Genomic DNA, 20,771 nt, shown 5'->3' with positions numbered 1-20,771 from the left:
CTTTGTCACTAACAGTCCTTGACAGTAACAGGGCTGCAGCATACCAACTGCTAATACTAATCACAATACTGTAAGATGACAGCAAAACACTCGCTAAGAAACAGCTTCTGTCCCCAGAAATTTGATCTCTTGATCAGTACCATCACATAAGAGCCCTATGATGCCAGACCAAAGATCCCTCCTAAGTACTTATCTCACTTCTGATAGTGGCCAATAGAAGACGCATATGGAAGAACATAAGAACAATGTAATTAGGGTGCCAATACTTCCTTGGAATAACCTCTCCATTTCCAGGAATTTACTTAAGTGTTTACATAACCTGTGTAAACATTTGGCATCCGTAACATACAATGGCAATGAGAGTCTCGATTTAATCACATGTGTGAGAAAGTAGCTCTTCCCCCCACCCCATCTTGAACCTGCCACCTGATACTTTCATTTGATTTGGCACTGTCAGATTAACTAATGCTTGTACAGAATCAGAGTTATTATAACTTTCATTCATTCTATAGGAATTCTCTTTGAATAGTCACACATTCTGAAATACCTCATCAAAGGGTTTTGTGATGCTGGTTTCCAGCTGCCAGTCCATGGTCCGCCACACCTTCAAACTTCGATCGTCAGCCTGAGAGGCAATATATTTTCCAACAGGATCCCAGGTCAGCCCTTTCACCAAGCCAGAGTGCCCCTTCAAAGTGGCAAGAATTTCTGTGAATGCAAAAATTGAGAACAGAGAGTAGTTACTGATATCTCCTTTAGGACAGACTGTTGAGGAGATTCACGGGTTCTTTTTGGAACAGCATATTAAATACAACTTCCTTTAACGTACAAACAACAACATATCAACTAAACTGGAATCTGTACTTAAGCTAAGAATGATATAAAAAAAAGGGTAAAGAGAACTCTGGCCAGAATAAGGGGTGCAAAACTCTTTATAAGAAATAGGTCAGAGCAGGGAGACCAGCAGAGCCCAGGCACTTCAGAACAGCACTTTCAAGCTATGGAAAGCAGCAGTTTAACTGGAACTTGTTAAACATTTACTTTCTCCTCCGCACCCAAAGATTATGACAACAAATTCAGCTTTGTACACCAAACGCAAACTAAGTAAAGTTGGGACTGAATAGACACACAAGCCTGGCAGACCTGGTAACCTACTTTCAGTCAATCTCTTGTTTATCAGCCTGAGAGAAGAGTACTGCACAGGCTACCCAGCTAGCTTGAAAGTCTAAAAACTCTGGTATCAGGATTGAAAGCAAAAGAAAATAAATGGCAGTGACTGAACACTACACAATAGGAGCTTTAGCCTGCATCAAGTTAGATGGTGAGAAGCAGCCAAATAAAGGCACATGCTTCCTAACTTGCCACAGACCCTCACAGGTCAGCAAAAACTGCCCAGTGCACCAGCTGTGCCTAGCAGCATGCTCCCTGAGAAAGAGGCCTTGTGACTGTGTGAATTGCCAGTACTGCAGCAGTGGAAAAGGGAAAATGGCCATCAAATGTAAGACTTGAGAGCTGCTGCAACTGTGAAGCTCCCCACGTCCTTCCTTCCCTCCCTTCATCATGTAAAGTCATGTGCCTTATTCAGTGGCAGCACTTAAAATAAGGTAAATAAGATAATCCCCCTCTGAAGGCAAATGAATGGAAAGTCGAGTAGGTACAAAGGCAACAGGGAAAAAATATATGCATATATACAAGCTACAGTACTAACTATTTGGGATTTTGCAGAGAAAGTGAAAGAAAATACATGTAATAATGACCTTCATGTAAAATTAGCAGCACAACCTGAATGTAGCTGTTGTCTACAGCAGAGTGAAATTCACTGCTCATCGCCAGCCAAACTTGGAAGGAGGACTGACTCACTAGATTGCAAGCGTGTCGTCTCAAGAGACAGACAACCCATTCCCACATACCGATTTTCACAGTCAGTGAAATACACCCATGGAGGGAAGACTTTGTCACAAAGCTTTATATACTTGCACATCTGAAATCTAAGAATTCTCACCTGGAAATTTGACAGCATTCCAGATGACAACAGTGTTATCCACACTACAGGATGCCAGCCAAGCATCATGTGGAGACCATGCTACATCCATGACATCTGTTTAAAAAAAAAAAAAAGTTTCCATTTGATACATTGATAGTAATCAGAGAATCCAAAAATCTTTTTTTAAAAAATATTTGTGTGGCAACATTGCTACTATCACAGAGACATGATTATCACCTCACTGGAAGGTAAGAAAGAACATAGCAACACTCACTGTGAGTAAGGCTCTCCAACTTACACTGCTCCATGGGGAACAAAAAAACAATCCAAGGCAAAGAACACAATGTTTAGTGATTATAGAAAGTACTAATGCCTGTATAAAGACTTTGTCTTGTTTTTAATGAAAAAGCAACAGCAGCTATTGCAATGCACCCGCTTTATTCCAACATGTGGAGCAAAGTGATTTCAGTATTGATTTTAATCATAGTTCATGTCAGCAGGTGCAAAATGCATCTGAGATTATCTGGTTTATTAATCTTTTGCATTGCTTTTAGTTATTTTTTCTAAATGAACATTAATATTCTTTGGTTTACAAAAACTTTATCTTTTGCCAACCAGGAGGTTATTCACTGCAAGTGTGAACATTTATTTAAACAAAAATACAGTTTAGTTTCCTTTATTCAGATTCATTTTTAAGCTAGCAAATAGCAAGATATAAGTTTCTCAGTTGTTAATCTTTCTACTAAATAGTTGCCAAAAGTTTTCTACTATGTTGCCAGAAGTTACTTGTATGAAAAAATCAGCATTTGATCAAGAACTATATTTTCTTTTAGATTTTTGTTGTTGCTCTTGAAATTACTGACTTGCCAGCAAATATATATATTCTGAGCAAGAAAATGTGACACTGAAAACATTTTTTTTCCCAAATACATGCAAATTATGTTCATTCAACAGCCTTTTAACTTACCTCCTGAATGGCTTCTGAGAATTGAGACACACCTCCACTGCTCAACATTAGTAAGTTTGCTGCTAGAACCAAACACAGTGCTAGGTCCAATGTACCTAAATAAAATAGACACAGTTGTCAACAGGACCACCTGAAGTTCTTCAAACTTTCTTTCTACAGAAAATCGGCTGCACAGTACACTTTTATTTTATAGTCAGTTATTCCCGCAATGAAAACTGAAGGGGAAAAACAGTATTTTTTTAGAGAAAGTAATGCCAGTTATTAAAAAATCAGCTTCAATAGAATGTACAATTTCTAAGGATAGCAAAAAATGAAAACATTTAAGATAACTCTTCAATCTCATCAGGAAGCTTTCTTCAAGTGAGAGCAGAGAGACTGCCCAGGTAGACACACACTCCAGCCCAAGAGGCAAGAGACCAAATCTCCAGTACCAGTGCTGTGGTGTCACAGGTTTCAGCTTCTTATGCACTAGGCGAAGCAGTGAGCTTACAAAAGGCTAGCACAGGGAAGAAACACTACAAGATGTTAGAGTCACCTACTTGAAATAAAAGAGAAAATCGAGAAGGAATAAACATGCTTACGCAGCTCGTTTCCACACCATAATCAACTTGTCATCTCCCCCTGAAGCCAAGTAAACTCCATTGTTTGACCATCGCACACAGTTCACACAAGCTGAAATGTAGAAAAGAACATTTATAAAATGAAATATGAGAACAAGTCGTTCTGGGCTGGGGGGCAGAGTTTATAATAAGCACAACTTGACAGGAGACATTTAGGATTTAAGTGTGCTTTTCCCACACAAAGCAGTTACTCTGTCTGCTTTAGATAAATGAATTGGTACTTATCTTTTAGTAGCAGTTGACGAACTTCTTACTTTTAAAAACCCTATTCCTTATTTTAAAAAGCCTCACCAAAAGTAGTTCAAAAGAAGATTAATATTAATCTTATGACGGAGACTGCTTGTGGTAAACGAGGTAGGATTAAGATGGCAAAGAAGGAAAGATATATCTTGAAGAAAAGAAGATGCATCTTGAAGAAAAGAAGGGACATCTTGTTCAGGTAACCATACTTCTTTGAAATGTGATGTGCAATAAATCCAGAATAATTTAGAACTAACATCAATATATTTCATATGATGTTTCCTTTATACTTATTTTTTCTCTTGCCCTTTTATTTAGGTCTCCACGGTTTCTCAGAATGTGCATTATCAATTACTTTGTGGTGACAGCTGGAAAAATCTCACAAGGAAGAGATTTCCAAAGGTAGCTATTTCTCTGTACATTTTCCCACATTTTAACCACATTTTCTGCTGAATAACTAAAAAGTATATAGCCAAAGTATGAGACCACTCTTCTCTATTTTGTTGATTCTTCACCACTGGACAGGGCATGATTTTTGTAATTACAAACATGTAATGCTTAAGCTTTGGCAAATTAGCCACAGATGGTTTAAAAAAAAAAAGTAAAAAATAAATCTTTGTTACCTAAATGATTGTCCATCTGACAAAGCATCTTGGGAATATTTTCATTCTTTTCATCTTCCTCTTTCAGAACAGGAGCCATATTCCAGATCACAACTTTCCCAGAATCCTGACCTGTAAGAGAACAAAAAGCTCACACTTTTAAATATATGCAAAAAAACTTTTCAACTTAATCTCAGTTTCAGAAGAAATACTAAAATTTAGGCATTACTGCAGTGAGAACTTTGGAAAAATCTGCATACAGATGCCATTCTAATTACATCAAGTCAGAAGTGTTTTATTTTTCTTGAAGCTATTATACAGCCTTGTTCAAACATCGTTCTGTACATAACTGATATCAACTATTGGGATGAACTACTTATAATAAAATCGTGTTTTAAAAGAGCCCTAAATTGCAGTTACTGTTGCCAACATAAAATTGTGCACTATTGTGATACAAACAATATTTCTGCATGTATTTCTTGAGCTATTGCATTTATATAATTGGATTTTTTTGTCTGAAAAGCTCTACTATTTAGCAGGTCAAAAAATCCCAACTTCACATTCAGTTCCTCTTCAAATAAAAAAGAAATTTGGCCAGCATGGCCACAACTCAATTATTGCAGCTACCATCTCAATGATGTCCAAGGGGATGAGTATTTCAGAAAATGTAACCCTGCCTTCTGAAGTAACAACAGCACTTTTCAATAGATTTTAAACACATCATTATCTGTTTGTGGTGGTTTGGGCTGGGATAGTTGATTTTCTTCATAGTAGCTAGTATGGAGCTACGTTCTGGATTTGTGCTGAAAAGTGTGGATAATGCAGGGATGGTTTAGCTCTTGCTGAGCAGTGCTTACAGAGTCAGGGCCTTTTCTGCTCCTCACCCCATCCCACCCATGAATAGGCTGGGAGTGCACAAGGACTGGGAGGGGACATAGCCAGGACAGATGACCCCAACTGACCTAAGGGATATCCCAGACCATATAACATCATGCTCAGCATATACAGCTGGGAGAAGAAGGAGGAATGGGGGGATATTTGGAGTGATGGCATTTGTCTTCCCAAGTAACTGTTACACGTGATGGAGCCCTGCTTTCCTGGAGATGGCTGAGCACCTATCTGCCCATGGGAAGTGGTGAATTAATTCCTTGGTGTGCTTTGCTTGTGAATGTGGCTTTTGCTTTACTTATTAAACTGTCTTTATCTCAACCCACGAGTTTTCTCACTTTTACTACTCCTCCAAATCTCTGCTCCATCCCACCACTGGGGATTGAGTGAGCAGCTGTGTGTGGTGCTTAGTTGTCAGCTGGGGTTAAACCACAACACTGTGTGATGTTTTTAAAAGGATGAGACTGAAGTGTTGTGAGGGCATGAGATCATTACTATAGCCCAAAATTCTGCCTTCTCTCAGTGCACAGACATACCTTGTCCTCCTGTTGCAAACTTGGTCCCATCTGGGTGAATGTCCACTGAGAATATTGGCTTTCCTGGAATTAAAGAACAAGCAACAACGTACTGAATTGGTTTACGATCAAGAGAATGCAGTAATGCCAAAAGAACCTTAACTCTTCTGGTTGGTGGATAACTTTCTTCTAAAAGCTATAGTTGTAAGAATTACAGCTGACTACAAGAGTTGAAAGCAACTTGGTGACAGACATGACAGCCTATTAAAAGTGTATATGGAAGTTATCATGCCATAACCAAGGACACTTAATCCAGCGGGATATGCCAAATACCTCAGAGCAAAATAACACCACAAAGCAAGCACCAATGAGGCAAAACTGTATTTGAGTGAGGAATTTCTTCCAGGTTTCTACAGTTCGTTAACTGATGACCTGAAGCAAGTTTTGGTTTTGTTTCTGTAAAATCATCCCCAATCTCAGACTGCATCTGCTGGTCACACAATTACCTGTCTCAAATTTAAATTCTGTTGTTATGAAACTCTATTCTACCCAAAGACTAGCTTTTATTTCTATGGCTTCCATATAGACAGAGGAAGACTAACCAACTCTAATATTACTCTTAAATCCTTCAGTTCTCCATATGCTACATCTTTAATGTAAACTCTATAACAAGGAACTAACATAGTTGGGGAACAGATTTGGAAACCAGACAACCCTCACTCTCAGCCTATTCTGCTTTGACCACTGGATTACATACACTCTCCTATATGTTCACAGCTTAACCTTTGCAGGAGGAGAAGAAAGAGGTGAGAAGTAAGTTTACTGCCTTTCAGTGATGCTCAAAGAGCTACCACTAAGGATTACTTGAAGGAACATGCATGTGATTTCCACATTCAAATAATTTTTGGCAGCAGTCCCAAACCTTTCAAACTGGAATGCTTCTGCAAGCAAGATCACACACACGCCAGTATAAAATGAAGCAATTTATCAAACAGCCAAAAGAACTAGTACCCACGTACCAAGATTACTCAATAAATTTCCCATGTGTATCAATTCTTGCACTGTATCTTCATGATATGTTAAGGCTTAAATGATAAAACCTGGAGAATTTATCCAGGGATAGGTTTCATGTTGCAACTGTAGCATCTGAATTCCTTGACACTAAACTGCTAACAAAACCCTCATCCAAATATCTGGTATTTCTTACTTTTTGAGAGATATGCATTTTGCTTCATGTCAACTTTTATTTTCTTTATGTTGATTTGTGTATTTTATTTGGATTTATATTGCAACTCTGACACGTGATTCCCCTTAAAAGTTTTACAGGCAGCCAAGCAAAGACCTTATGTACAGTAAGATGGCACTCAACTTACATTCCTTCCAAGTCCTTTAGACCGCATAAAACACATAAGCTGAGACTTAGTGATGGCTTTTCTTCAGCTTGTTGTGCCTGATTCTATCTTTTATTAACTTGAATGCACCATGCAGGGATAAGCTGAATATTTAGAGAAACGTGGTGAAGAAACAAACATTTATTTTGACCTTCCCAGGATGTGGAAGTTCCCTTCAATTAAACCAGTGCATCATTTGAAATAGTTTAGCCCACTGACACATACAGAAACAGGTCATTCTGTAGATCTTATAGGTGGAAGAGGCTACCTTGTTAATCTGTGTTAACAGTCTTGGGCAAGAAGACTTACTGTACTCTCAAATTTGCCACTAGACATGAAGAGGAGAGTGCTCCTTCTAGCAAGCCAGTTACCAAAGACCTTTTAATTGTATAACCTGGCTCATTTTGCCTATGTATCATTCACACCAACAGGAAACAGTTCCCCAGCAAAACAGAAGGAACAGTAACCTCTAACACAGGGGCATCAGTAATCAGGAGGAATTACGGCTTCCAGAGCCAGCACAGCACCTGTGAACAAGGCTTCAGTGTTTAGGTGGTTTGTAGTTTAACAATACTGTATTTAAAATTGGTTTAATAGATTCAGCTGTCTCATAGAGGAAGACTCGTTCCTCCTCTACTCCAATTCCACCACTCTTCCTTCCCAAAAGTCTGCATTAAAAAGTAGCCACGACCACAGCACACACTGGTAAATTTGTCTGACAGACACACTGGCTTCTCATTACTGAGGCGAAACAGATGTGCTAGACATTAAGAAAAACTGTGAAACAAGTCACTGCACCCATCGCTTTATAAAAATTACTGACATGATATAACTTTCCTTTCCTTTACAAGACATTTAAAACTATCAGAGCCTCTCCAATTTCTGCCTTAAGAGCACAACTCTACAGGAGCAGTAACATCAGCTCTCTTCCTCCTTCTGGGCAAAGTTTTTCCACAGATCCACCAATGGGGTCGATGAATTTTGGCAAATTATTTTACTTATGGAGCCAGAGGTAACTTAGCTTCAAATTCACCATAAAAGCTTAAAGTTAGCCACCTCACACCAGGGAAAATGTCCACCTAGCCCAATACTCTGCATTCAGAAACCAGCACTAGATACCTCCCCTAGGTTTCCGTACAACGGTAAGCACACAGTGCTTCTTCCTAGGATAAACTTCCAGCTCCAAAAAATTTCCAGTTCTGACTCCTTGAATCAGAAGCCCTCAGTAGACTTTTCAATCAGCCATTTCTCAGATCCGTAATTAACATCAACAACCCCTAACACACAGAGATCAACTGCTCAGCCATGGACTCTGTGAAGAACCACCTACTTATCTATCCTGCACCTACCACCTGTTACTTCCACACCCTTAATTCTTGTATGGGAGAACAGTGCATGAAAATCATTTGAAATTCACCCCTATTCTCTGGCTCACAGCTCTACACATGTTCATCACGTCTCCAGCTCAGTTCTCCCACTCCTAGCCCCAAGAATCCTACTCAGTCATTCCTTGTACAGAAGCTGTCTCTCACTTTTGATCATTCCGGTCACTCTGCTATGAGCCTTTTTCAGTTCTCCTGTATTTTACAACATGTAGGAGAAAAGGCATTGAAAACAGTGTTCAGACATAAATTCCATGTATTTATATAGCAGGATGTTTTCTTTCTAGTTCTTTTCCTCACATAAATTTGGGGTTTGATCTACTAAGTGCTGAGCAGATATTTTCCTAAATTATTATAAACCCAAGAACTCAGACCTCAGTGAAAGTTGTCAGGTCACAGGGCATTATTTAATATGTGAAGTTTAAAAAGTGTATGGACTTTGCACTCAGGAGAGGCAGTGGTAATAAATGAAGCCCTCAACAACAAATCAAGTTTCCTACATGGTTCAGCCATGATCCAGGAAGGGATCTTATTCCACAGGTAACTAATCATACATAATGATCTACCCACTATACTTGTCCTTTTCCACACAAGTTGCCAATAAGCTTAAAGCACAATGACTTGTGAACATGAGGCCCGTCAAATTAATCTCCTGTAAGAGCTAAGTAAATGTTATTTTAATCTGATGGATAATTCCTAATAAATTGGACTCATTTCAAATGTCTCAATCTCACCAGCAATGTCCAGATGCATCCAGTGGTTAACTTTCGAAGACATGCTTTATCTCCCTAGACACACTAGTTCACTAAATTAAGTTCCAAACTTCTAGGAGTTTGTACAGATAAGTCTTCCGTTTTCCATATACAGGAAATATGTCAAACTACACCCAGCCTCAACCTGTCACACCCTCTTCTTAACAGACATTCTGCTTTAATCGAAATACAGACAGCAACTGCAAAATGCCATGTCATATACTGGTGCAGCAGAACACTTAAAATCAACCTGGGGATCAACTATTTACAGGTCAATCTGGATTTTATTTCAAATTACTTCGGATATTATTCCAACATCTGGAGGGTAATAAAATTAAACATGGACTCTTCAGCTACTTAGAGCCCACAGATTTCAGTTCACAACACTTTCACTGTGTTCTTGTACTTCAACTGTAAGTTGAAGTAATTGTATTAGTGGAGGAAAGCATAAACTTAAGCTGACAAGAGCAAAGCAAAGAGGGAAACAACTTTTTACAAACTAGCTCAGGACCAGAGGACATCAGGATTTCATTCCTGGCTCTGGCTGCAATGACCTGTTGGTGAAGGCAAGGATAGAAGCAGCCCTGTTCGGATACCTGCAGGAAACAACTACTGGATATAGGAACCCGAGGTTCTACCACTTCAGCTGAAAAGATCATTGGCATCCATTTTTCTGCATGTTCCAGCACCAGAAAGCATAGAGAGTCACAGGGGTGTAATCCAGACTAGAGAGCACCTAATTTGGCCAATTCTCAAAAAGGAGTTGTAGCTTCACTATTTATTAGTAAGCAACATATCAATGTCACAAACAATTCAGTTCCCATCAAGCACAAATGCTGCATGAAGTTTCAAGTCAGTTTTGTTACATAATCATCTTCATGAGTATAGAAATTGGTGAAACACAGGTGGAGTTCACAGTGGCATGTTCAACATCACCATGTTAGCAGTAAGAGGCGTTTAAATGCCAATGTACTGACTTAGAAAAGGAAATCTTCCCAGTGTCCTGCTCCAGAGCTGCGTGCATTTTTCTTGGCTATTGAAAAACACGGGGCTTGTCGTGATTACATTAGATTATTTAGATTTGAAAAAAAGGAATCATTAGTAAAGCTACCTGCTTATGAACATATATTAACTTTTTCATGATCTAGAAGGAATTTATGTTTTTAATAGTTTGCTCTCTACACTATTATGCCTATCCCTTAAAATACAGAACAAGTTCAATAATCATTAGATTGTTTGCCCAAGTAAACCAAGACTTATATTTGTTTCCAGTTTTATCACTCGAGAGATGTCAAATGATTTTAAAGAAAAAAAAAAAGAGAACAGATTAAGTGATCACAGGACAGAAACTCAGTGAGACAAACTCATTACCAGCATGCTCTTTCCTCTAGGGTACTCTTATCAAGGGAATACTGTTTACAGTGGTGGATAACTGTCACAGATTAAAGCTATAAGACTTGTTCCATACTACTTGTGGTTTATAAACTGATCACAGATAGTGGGTTTTTCCTCACTTCTTTCATTTTCTCAAAATAATGGAGAAGGAGCCATTATTTGATAGCAACCACTTCCTTCCTGGGGTCCGTGTCTTTATCCGATTACATTGTTAGATCTTGTCGAAACAAGCCAGAAGGCACAAGGTCCCTGTTTCAAAGTGACTGAATGCTTTCCCATGCTCCCGACTGGACATGTGCTCGATTTCCTAACAGTAATCATGCATCAAAACAAAATGTAAGTGATACTCCAGCAGTAACATTAAAAGCTAACATTGCATGTTTTAAGACATTTTGCCCTCTTGTAATAATTGCCAAACAAAAGTAGTTGAAATTATTGAAGCTCCCAGCATCACGCTACATGAGGAAGCAAACCAGGTTCATTAAAAACAGAACACCTTATGACAGACCAGATGTCCTGTTGGATTATTTGGTTAAAGAATCCAAATATACATTATGTACTTAAAGAAATACTGATAATGAAACAAGCTTGGAACAAAAAGTTCCAAGTAAGGTAATTCAAACCCAAGAAGAAGGTTCCATCTTAAAAAAAAAACCCACAACCACCAGCTGAAGAAAAAAAGCAATTTTAAATATTGCATCTTTTTTGTTTGTTATTTAACTGTAAGCAATAATCAATGAATATAAAGACAATTTCTACCACAATATGAGTTTCTATACATTTTGCTTCCAGCTCAACTGATACGTAACATCCAACATGACTCACAAATCAATTCAAATATTTGCATTCCACCGTTACAGCTTGGAGAGATAATAAACTCCATGCCTATATTTAAACAAAAGCAGGCTCCAATCTCTACAAGTTATACACAAACAGCACCTTGGGGTTTGCACAGGTTTCTCGAAATGGCAAGGGACCTCCTTTCCTGCTGGGCTCGGTGTTTGCCTGCATTAGCCAACTTTAAGCACCAGGGCTCTCAAAACCCTGTGTATCAAATACGTATATACAACTGTCGGATACATGATGCACCGTCATAGATAGACTGAATGGAAAACTGGGAAGGAGAAGAAAACCACACCATCTGTATCTTACAGTCATCTACTCCTGTCCCCACCGTTAAGACTGCACTTTTCAATATTCTTCCTTGCTCTAAGTCAAAGAAACATGGAAGAGAAGAACACAGCAATAATGAGAATTTCATGCAAAATCTAATAAACCCACATTAAGAGTGTGAAAAGGTTATGGAAAATGCATCTGAAGAAATACTTCCAATAGGTACTCGGATAAAGTGACATTAGGAACTCCAAGACAAAAACCTGTAGATCCAAAACGTGTTAAAGTGCTTTTACTGTAAATGCACAGCATCTTGGCTGAGCAGCATATGATTCCCAGGTGTACTGAATTTCCCAGCTATGACACTAACTTCTAATGTCTATTATCTCATGGAGAATGTATGCCTGTAAGCATCATTAAACTCCATCTAGTCCATTCAGTAAAGTACAAATCCAAAACTGAGTGGGGAAAGGAAAAGGCTGGAATGACAGACACCACCTTGATCTGGTGTGTGGAAGAGCCAGTCTGGTTATCAGGACTCTCACTCACAAATCAACAACAGCAAAACAGCCTCTTGTGCCCGTGAGGAAAACAAAAGGAGTAAAAATTATCACAATGAGTTTCCAGTACACACAGTATAAATTATCTTTACCCTGTTTCTGGAGAGGTTTCAGAGCAAATCGGTAGGCCCATTAAGAGTGATGGAGGCTACTTGCATGCAGCGATGCCTGCAGGATCCAGAACCTGGGTACTTTAAAAGAGGCCGACTAAACTCACCAGTTTTTATCCTGCACTCCTCACCCCAAGGACAACGTTGTATCGTCCTGTATACGTTAGCAGACCTTAAAGCATTTTACAAATGACACCAGTGATGAATGTCTGTTTCACAGGTGGTGAAACTATGACAAAGTGACTTGCCCAAACTCATCTGAGCAGGACAGCAGCAGGAACAGGAGTAAAATTTGGGACTGTGTAGTGCATTATCCACTAAGCAAAGTATCGCATCCTTTATAAATGGAGGCACGCTGTAAACTGCTTGGCTGAAGACTGTTTTCTGCAACGGTTAGATGTATTTTAAATTGCTACAGATTTCAAACACATACCCATACCAAAAGGTGCACTCACTAAAGAAATAAGGAAAGAAGTTACAGATCTAATCTCTGTGATCTGCACAAAATTTAAGGCAAAAGTTTTTATTCATCTGTTCATGTATTCCCATTGAAGATTCAGAGCCAGTCCACAGGCAGCCAGACATTAAGATATGCTACATTTGTTTAGATTAACCAAGCAGAAATGTAAAAACCATCTCAACTAAAGTACTTCCACATTTTTTCAGTTCACTACAACCTTTCGTTAAAAGGCTAGGTCCATCTGCTGACTATACGGCCCCCGGAGAGTAGTTCAAGTAAAGATGCATATGAACTGCAACTCAAGGCTTAAGTTACTGTTCCTAAAACCTGCAGCATGATTAAAAAGACAACAACACAGACAGAAAGGCAGCTGTGAAGTTGCATCTGCAGTTTTTAACTCAAAGCACACTTTTCCAGCTGAATAAGCTGGTCTCTGTCTTGGTTTTATTCTAGATACCAATCAGCTAGATGAGTCCAACTACTGACATTTATACCAGGATATAAAATTCGCAGTCGAAATAAAGCTGTATCCGTGAATTTGAGGGCAAAACTTGCATAAACAGAAGTGAGCTCTTCACATTAGGTTTCTTTTCACTGCTTTGCCAGGAACAGTACGGGTCTTATTCCAGAAATTCGTCATAAGCAGTGTAAATACGTAACACTGATGCTATCCTGTACTCACCATAGTAGGAAAGCACAGAGCTTTCTGTCAACATCGACACTTCATTCTGAAAGTGCTTTAGCTCACAAAATCTCTACAAAAGTCACTAGAGGAGTGGCAGACCGGATACTACATAAATTCAGGGAGTTGTTTCCAAAGTACTACTGGAAGAATCTTTTTCCCCCCATGGCCAACAACAGCACAGACAACCTCTGCTGAAGCTTATTGCATCTGGGGACTTCACCACTGGACCTGACTCAGTGATGCGAGGCCACCCCAGTCAGAGTTGTGCATTGGCACAGGATGTCTGTACATCCCACGGGGTATGTCCATCGCTGCACAAAAGCCTCCTCTCTCTTTTGCACAGACGACACTTGATTCAAACCATCCCTCCTCACTTCCACAAGCGTGAAGTTGCCCGACGTTCGTGTCTGGCAGGTAAAAGCAGCTCACCCCTCCCTGCAGAGCCCGGGCGCTGGCTGTGCCCAGCTCTCCCCAGCAAACACGCGCTTTGCCAGACGAGAACGGTCCCACCGGCCGCCACCGGCACGGCTCCAGCGGCCGCCGGCGCGGCACCCTCCAGCCATTTTCTGGAGGACGGGCCCCGGCGAGCCCCCTCAGCACCCCAGCTCTGCCTTCGGGAAATCACACTTCTCTAAAAACCCGCGTTTCGTTTTCGCACCTCCAGCCCCCTGCGAGCCTCCCAGCCCGCTGCCTCCGCACAAGCCCACCGGGACGGCGAGAACTTGTTGCTCCCCGCTCCCACCGCCGCCCGCCCAGCGGCACCTGCCCCCACCCCCACCCCCCCGCGTACGCGCCGACGGTTCCCCAAAGCGGCGGAGCCCCGAGCACGCCGCGGCCACCCCGCGGGCTGCGAGGCGGCAGCTACCAACGGCTCCGGCGGCCCCAGCCGCCCCTCGCCCGCGTTCAAACTCGCCCCACGCGTGTGCCGCGCCCCGGCCCCACCGCGGCAGCGCCCCCCGCCCCAGCCCCGCGGCCCGCTCCCCGCCGCACCTGCCCGCCCGGCCCCGCGGCACCTGCTGCCCGGCGGCGCGGCCGGCCGGCCCTCACCATTGTGGTTGACCCAGGTCGGCTTCAGGAGCTTCATTGTTTCCCGCCCGGGGCCCCCGCCGGCCTCCGCCCTCGGGACCCCAGGGCGGCTCCGCCCGGGCTGCCTCCGCGGCCGAGCGAGCGGCGGAGCTCAGCGGCCGCCGGCCACCATGGGCCCCCGCCGCGCGCCGCTCTGCCCACCCCCGCCGCCGGCCGGAGCCACCTCAGCGCCGCCCCATGCCCCGGCGCCGCCCGTGCCGCAGCCCCCGCCGCCCGGCCGCATCCCCCGCTCGGCTCCCGGCGGCTCCCCGGCAACGCCGGAACTCGGCGCCTGGCAACCGCCTAACCGGCCCGGCGGGAAACAGCCACCCCCGAGCCCCGGCGTTCCCCCGCCTCGGCCGGCGGGGGGCGAGATCCCGCGAGGCGCCGCCGCCCCGCCTCCAGGGCGGGCGGGACCCGGCGGGCGCCCCCTGCCGGGCGGAGCGGGGCGATGGCGGCGGGGCGGGGCGGGGCGGGGCGGGGCGGGGCGGGGCGGGGCCTCCGCGCCCCTTCCCCCGGGTCTCGCGCGGCGGGCCCGGGCGGAACCATTGTGAGCCGGAACAGGGGACGCGGGGGTCGCGGCGCGGCCGGCGGGGAGTGCGGGCGCACCGCGGGCACCGGCCGGGAGCCATGCTGGCGGCCGCGCTCCGGGCGAGCCGCGGGCTCTGGGCAGCGTCCGGCGGCGCCCGGCTCAGGTAGGGCGGGGAGCCAGGAGCCGGGCGGGAGCGGCTTTCCGGGATTCTCCGTGGCGGCCCATGGGGAGGAAGCCCGGCGAAGCGCCCCTTGCTCGGGGTTCCTGCCTCGTCCCCTCCCCGGGGCTGCCCTGGCGGCCGGGGCCTGGCTCAGGGGTCGGGAGCGGGGTGGGGTGTGTGCGGCTGGCTCCGCACCTTGAGAAGCTGATGTGCGGGCACCTGGGCCGGTTCTCGTGACCCCCGCCGAGATTTGAGAAACGGCGCTTCTTGTCCTCGGATTTGTGCGGAGGTGGTTTTACCTCTCCAACATCAGGAGAGAGGTCATTATCAGAGTGTAAGAATAAAATTACTCTAACCTATTCATAGACTTAATTAAATGTATCTGCTTCACCCCTCGGCACCCTGTGGATTCGCAGCGCCAAACAGCCCCAATTTTGGGTCTAGTTACCTTGCCGGAGTTTGAAGTTATCCTCTCAGGGCAAACACTGTATACTGTCAGGAATTAAGTAGCCAAAGATGATTCAAAGCTCATCATTCTAAGTTATGACTAGTAAATAGCCCTTGTACTACTGCGCAGAATCAGTGTCATCAGTTTCTCCCGGGACTTTGTGTTCCTTTTCCTTTGACAGCTCCTGGCTGCCCCAGTCGGTTCCGCTCCGAGGAAAGCACTGGCAGACCTCGCTGCTGGCGTTTAGGGCATCGCTCCCCATGAGGTGAGTGTAGTTTCCATGGAGTTACAAGGGAACACAAATTTAACTATAGATGTTTGCTTTTAAGTCACTATATGTAAAGTAGTTAAGAACCATTGGTCTCTTGAGCAGAGCTTAACGGTAGCCCATACAATTACTGCTTTATGCTTTTGTGTAGTTGTATTTGTTTCCTCAACTGCAGAATGTGGTTGGAGATGTCTGGATTTATGCTGTGCTCCAGAATTCCCTTTTGAGCAACAATGCAAATGAAAGCCCAACTGAAGTGAAAGTACCTTACTAAAGCGGTATACTAGACAGGCTTGCATTTAAGTATATGTTACATTTTGGCATCCATGTTTTGGTTTGATGCAACTGGATTTAAAATATCCTGGTAGCTATTGGGTACCATCAGAAAGACCGTTTCACACCATGAAGGTAGTTTGTTTGATCTTTAAGACAGGAATTGTGTCTCTCAGATCCGCTGTGAGAATTAGTCTGTGTTTGTGGAGCGTGCCATATGTTAGCTTGGCTGTACTGGATCGTGTGAAGTACACAGTACAGGAGAGTAACATCCACAGCCTGAGTTTGGTTCCAAATGCAGAAATCTTAGAAGCATGTGTAAAACCACTCACTTTCTTCTTTAATGTGAGATGACAGGAATATTTGCAGATAAACCTGTTACCTGCTCTGCTGCACTCTGAGCTAGTGCAGAACAATTCTAGTTTAATTTTTGTGGAACTTCCTCAGGTCATTCTGATGTTCAGCACAAAATTGGAGGTTGCTTTTCACAGGCAGGTATAGCGCTCACTGCAGAAAATCTCACAAGGCATATTACTGTCTCCTGGAAATTACATTATTTGAATAGATCTAATGGCTGGAACTTCTATTAGGACCAAATGAAGCAGGAAGGAACAGTCCTTAGAAAAGTATAGTGGAAGTGAAAGCTGCTGGTGTTGAATTAAATTACAAAATACATTCTTTCACTCATTACTTTCCCTGTAGAGCACAACCAAAGAAGAAGAAGAAAGTGGATGTAAGGAAGGAGCAAGCACAGAAGGATCGTATGAAAAAGAAGATTAAAAAGTTGGAAAAAGCTGCCCCAGAAATGATTCCAGTTGAGGATTTTGTAACACCACTTAAGTACTCAGATGGCAACAGGTCAGTAAGACTTGTCTTTCACCATGTGCTTGCATTCACAGTAGAAATACTTTTAATTTCTTTGTCAGCAAAACTGCAATACAATGCCAGCCTTGGTGCAAAACCTCATTTACTTCTACCAGGACAAAAGTGCAGGAAGAAGATTTTATTTGCTCCTGCTAAAAGTAGTGAAAACGTAGTAACATGAATTTTCTGTTAGAATGCCTGGAAAACCTGACAGACAGACATTGCATGAATGAAGTGTATTCTCTAGGTTGGGGGTGGGTGGGGGGTGTTGTTTTAGTTGATTTAAAAAAAAAAATTGCTCTTTGGGGCACAGGCAATTTCTCTATTACAATATTAACTTATTCTTTATCAGGGTGCGAAGTCTTCCCCCTCTGTCATTTGAGGAATCTGAAAGAAGAGTTTTACTTATGAAAAAGTGGAGTTTGTTTAAGCTGAAACAAGATAAGGCAGAAAAGAATGCAATTCGGGCCCTTGTAGAAGCTCAGCAAGAGGCACTAAAGGAACTGCGCCTTGAATCTGAGGAGTTGTACCAGGCAGCTATCAGACGAGATAAGGGGCTTTTCCCCTTCGAGAGAGACGGACCTAATTATACCCCACCACTCCCTGGTTACGATCCTCCTGAAGGAAAATGCATTGACATCACCAAAGTGTATACACAGTGATGGAGGAGTTTGCTGTTCATCTGGCATGAGCTACTCAGCCAACTGAAGGAGGAATGAATGGAGTAAGAATAAACAATTCCTACTGCAGGTTAAAATACTGGAGGTGTTTGATTGTAAAAAAAAAAAAAAAACCAAAACCCCAACATATTAATGAAGTATGACAGTGCTCTAGGCAGTAAGACACCCAACAAAACTACACTACCTTACGCTTGTGCCATACTAGAACAAGACAAAGCAGTAGTATTTCACAGAGTATTTTATCTTTCTGGGCTTAGATCTCTCATCCCTCCATACACTCCTGACCAGCATTTTTTGGTTCTCTATAAACTGTAACTTAGAAGATTCCTGTGCCATGAGGAAAGAATGTCACAGTCATCACATCGGTCTGTACTATAAGGGAGGCAGCAGCTGACCGTTTACTGCTTTTCTTTTCAGACTCAGTGAAGTACTTTTATACATAAGAGGGAAAACATACCATGACAAAACCAAAATGAAGATCACTTAGTAGGGTTTTTTTTTTATTGCCATGTAAGTATTGTAACTGTTTGTAAGGGTTTGCCCTAAACCAAAACATCTCTCTTCAGTCATTTAAACGTTTTTTGGTAGTAATTTTGAATATTGCCATTGGCACACCCCACCAGTCAAGAGCAGTTCCACAAATGGAAGGGTTGCAGTTTAAGCATCTGTAACATCATCCCACCAGGTGAGAAGCTCTTAATCCATGACAGTCATGAATCTTGGAAATGCCTTTTAAATGCCAGGGGTTGTGACTGTCCTGAAATGGCAGGAAGGAATCCCAGCTTACTTTTGTTTTCCTGTAAGGCGCGCCTGGGGCAGGTACCTTGTTCCAAAAGTAAGTAACACTGGCTTGTAGGGGAATAGGTCCTTATCTAGCAAGAGGAGTTTGGTCATGAATGCACTAACATGGGAGCTCCCTGCTGAGTTGCTGAGACGAAATCTAAAGTGTAAGACAGTAGTAAGACCAGAAACAAATTAAGCACCTCAATTTTCCCTTTAAAAAGTACCAAGCGTTTAAATTAAACTCCCAGTATTTTTTAATGAGTACTAAAATATTGCAGGGCAGAGCTATAGGATAATTTCAAGATGACATGGAAGAAAAAAAAACCCAGCATAGTTGTGCATTGTGTATTACATTACTGACCAAACAGCAAAACAGTCTTGCTAATTTGATTTGTCTTGGTCGAGTGGAATATACCAGTCAGGTGGTGGGCTCTTTCTGAGCGTCCACACTGGAGGATATTTCTGCTTTTCCATAACTCGAGCTCTTTCACTCTTGCACAGAGCTTCCTGAAATACAGGAAAAAATATTACCATAAGTGTTTGACATTCCAGTCTTAGCTTATTTCCCGCTGTGACTATTATCTCAAATAGTTTTACCTCAGAAACAAGGTAGAGTGCCAAATAGTACATAAATAAGGCAGGATACTAGCTTTTAACTATGTCACATTTATATTTTGCCTCTGAGTCCTCCATTATGAAGAAAACTACTTCTTCTGTGCTACCCTCCCCCTCAGAAGTTACCATAGTTGGCTGAAAGGACAAGTTATGCTGCAGCCTGTGCTGAAGGGCTCTTTTCTTTCAGTGTTCATGGGGCTGTAGCCAGGAGCTTTCTGCACAACCCAGGAATACTTTTTGCCTGTAATGTCGCAGCTTTTCACATCAGGAAGGGAATATTAGAGTAACTGAAATCAAGACCTTTTACAGCAAAACACTGAAAATACTCCCGCTGGATGTTAAGACCGCTTTACGCTCCTCAACTCCAAGCAGACGCCCTCTTTTCCAAGCCTTCCCCGTTGTACCACCGCCGACACCGCGCGGCTCGCGGTTTCTCTCCCACCGGCACCGGCCTACAGAGCCCGCAAGGAACCGGGTGGGGCAGCGACCGCCGCTACCGGCTGCCGTTCGCTCCCGAGGCGGTAAGGGGCAGGCGGGGGGCGCGGGCGGTACCTGCGCGGCGGCGGCGCGGCCCTTCTCCCAGGCGCGGCAGGCCTCGTAGTCGTCCCGCCAGCGGTCGCAGGCCGGTAGCTCCCCGTGAACGTAGTAGTGGTGGAAGGCGTGCCGCAGCCCGCGGCAGTGCTTCCACTCCCACCGATAGTCCTCGCACGACCGCGGCGGCTGCGAGCGGACAGAGAGGCCGGGCTGAGCCGCGCTACCGCCCCGCCCCGCCGCCCTCAGCCCCCGCCGCCCCCAGCCCCGCTCACCCGCCAGGCCTCGCCGCCCGCCATGCTGCCCCTGCCTGAGGGCCGCCGCCCCGCCAGCCAATCTCCGCCGCGCTTTGAGGAGAGACACACGCGTCCGACCAATGGCGAAGGGCGGCACAAACGGACTCCGCCCCCCCGGCCTGCGAGCCAATGGCTGCCGGCGGGGCGGGGCCACCCCCACCACCCCCGGCTCCCCAGCACCCCCCGCTCCCGCAGGGCTCCGCCGCGGGGGCACGGCCGGAGCAAGCGCTGGAGACCCGGGGCACCCCCCGCGCTCCCCCCGCGCTCCGAAATCACCACACGAGGGACGCGGGCTGCGTACCAAGGAGCCTTTACTCGGCCTTCCAGGAGGGCGCGCAGGGGTGTCACCCCGCCACCCAGCTGAAGGCTCCGCACCGAGAGGCCGCGCAGATTACCGACACCGCTACCAAAGCGCAGGACGCCGGGGCTTTGTGCTCCCTCACCGGCATGAGGCAGAGAAGGGGGGTCTCGCCGCTCCCTCCACGTGCCATTAGATTGCTACAGCACACTATTGTACCTGAACTATTAAAAGGCATGTTATTAATTATAAATATAAAAAGCAGTTACAGGGGGATTGCTTAGAACGACTTAT

General features: G+C 44.2%; 3 protein-coding genes across 5 annotated transcripts in view; 1 reads left to right on the top strand and 2 right to left on the bottom strand.

Moving 5' to 3' along the window:
* The window catches only part of HIRA (histone cell cycle regulator), a 39,254-nt gene extending 24,252 nt beyond the window's left edge, over positions 1-15,002 (bottom strand). The window contains exons 1-7 of one of the 2 annotated variants that reach the window (XM_074920957.1): positions 14,655-15,002; positions 5,838-5,900; positions 4,435-4,545; positions 3,533-3,623; positions 2,952-3,046; positions 2,003-2,098; positions 548-708 (exon numbers count right to left, since the gene is read on the bottom strand). In XM_074920957.1, the coding sequence (XP_074777058.1) occupies positions 548-708; positions 2,003-2,098; positions 2,952-3,046; positions 3,533-3,623; positions 4,435-4,545; positions 5,838-5,900; positions 14,655-14,748 (711 nt within the window). In that variant the 5' untranslated portion in view covers positions 14,749-15,002. The remainder of the gene's footprint in view (positions 1-547; positions 709-2,002; positions 2,099-2,951; positions 3,047-3,532; positions 3,624-4,434; positions 4,546-5,837; positions 5,901-14,654) is intronic. The other variant, XM_074920958.1, reaches the window with a different exon arrangement.
* A 265-nt stretch (positions 15,003-15,267) lies between these two features.
* On the top strand, positions 15,268-18,825 carry MRPL40 (mitochondrial ribosomal protein L40). The gene is made up of 4 exons (XM_074921215.1): positions 15,268-15,424; positions 16,051-16,134; positions 17,113-17,268; positions 17,627-18,825. Exons 1-4 carry the CDS (start codon positions 15,360-15,362, stop codon positions 17,934-17,936), a joined length of 615 nt encoding a protein of 204 aa, XP_074777316.1. The 5' UTR covers positions 15,268-15,359; the 3' UTR covers positions 17,937-18,825.
* A 148-nt stretch (positions 18,826-18,973) lies between these two features.
* On the bottom strand, positions 18,974-20,749 carry C17H22orf39 (chromosome 17 C22orf39 homolog). 2 transcript variants are annotated; one of them, XM_074921217.1, is made up of 4 exons: positions 20,623-20,749; positions 20,159-20,230; positions 19,905-20,072; positions 18,974-19,244 (listed from the first exon to the last, which is right to left on the bottom strand). In XM_074921217.1, exons 1-4 carry the CDS (start codon positions 20,713-20,715, stop codon positions 19,119-19,121), a joined length of 459 nt encoding a protein of 152 aa, XP_074777318.1. In that variant the 5' UTR covers positions 20,716-20,749; the 3' UTR covers positions 18,974-19,118. The 2 variants fall into 2 exon arrangements, with proteins under 2 accessions (XP_074777318.1, XP_074777319.1); XM_074921218.1 differs by lacking the exon at positions 20,623-20,749.
* Positions 20,750-20,771: the final 22 nt, after the last annotated feature.

This window comes from Athene noctua, chromosome 17 (genome assembly GCF_965140245.1).
Source record: "Athene noctua chromosome 17, bAthNoc1.hap1.1, whole genome shotgun sequence".
In the NCBI taxonomy this organism is placed as follows: Eukaryota; Metazoa; Chordata; class Aves; order Strigiformes; family Strigidae; genus Athene; species Athene noctua.
Note: the sequence above shows the minus strand (reverse complement) of the source record. Positions and strands in the feature narration are given on the sequence as shown.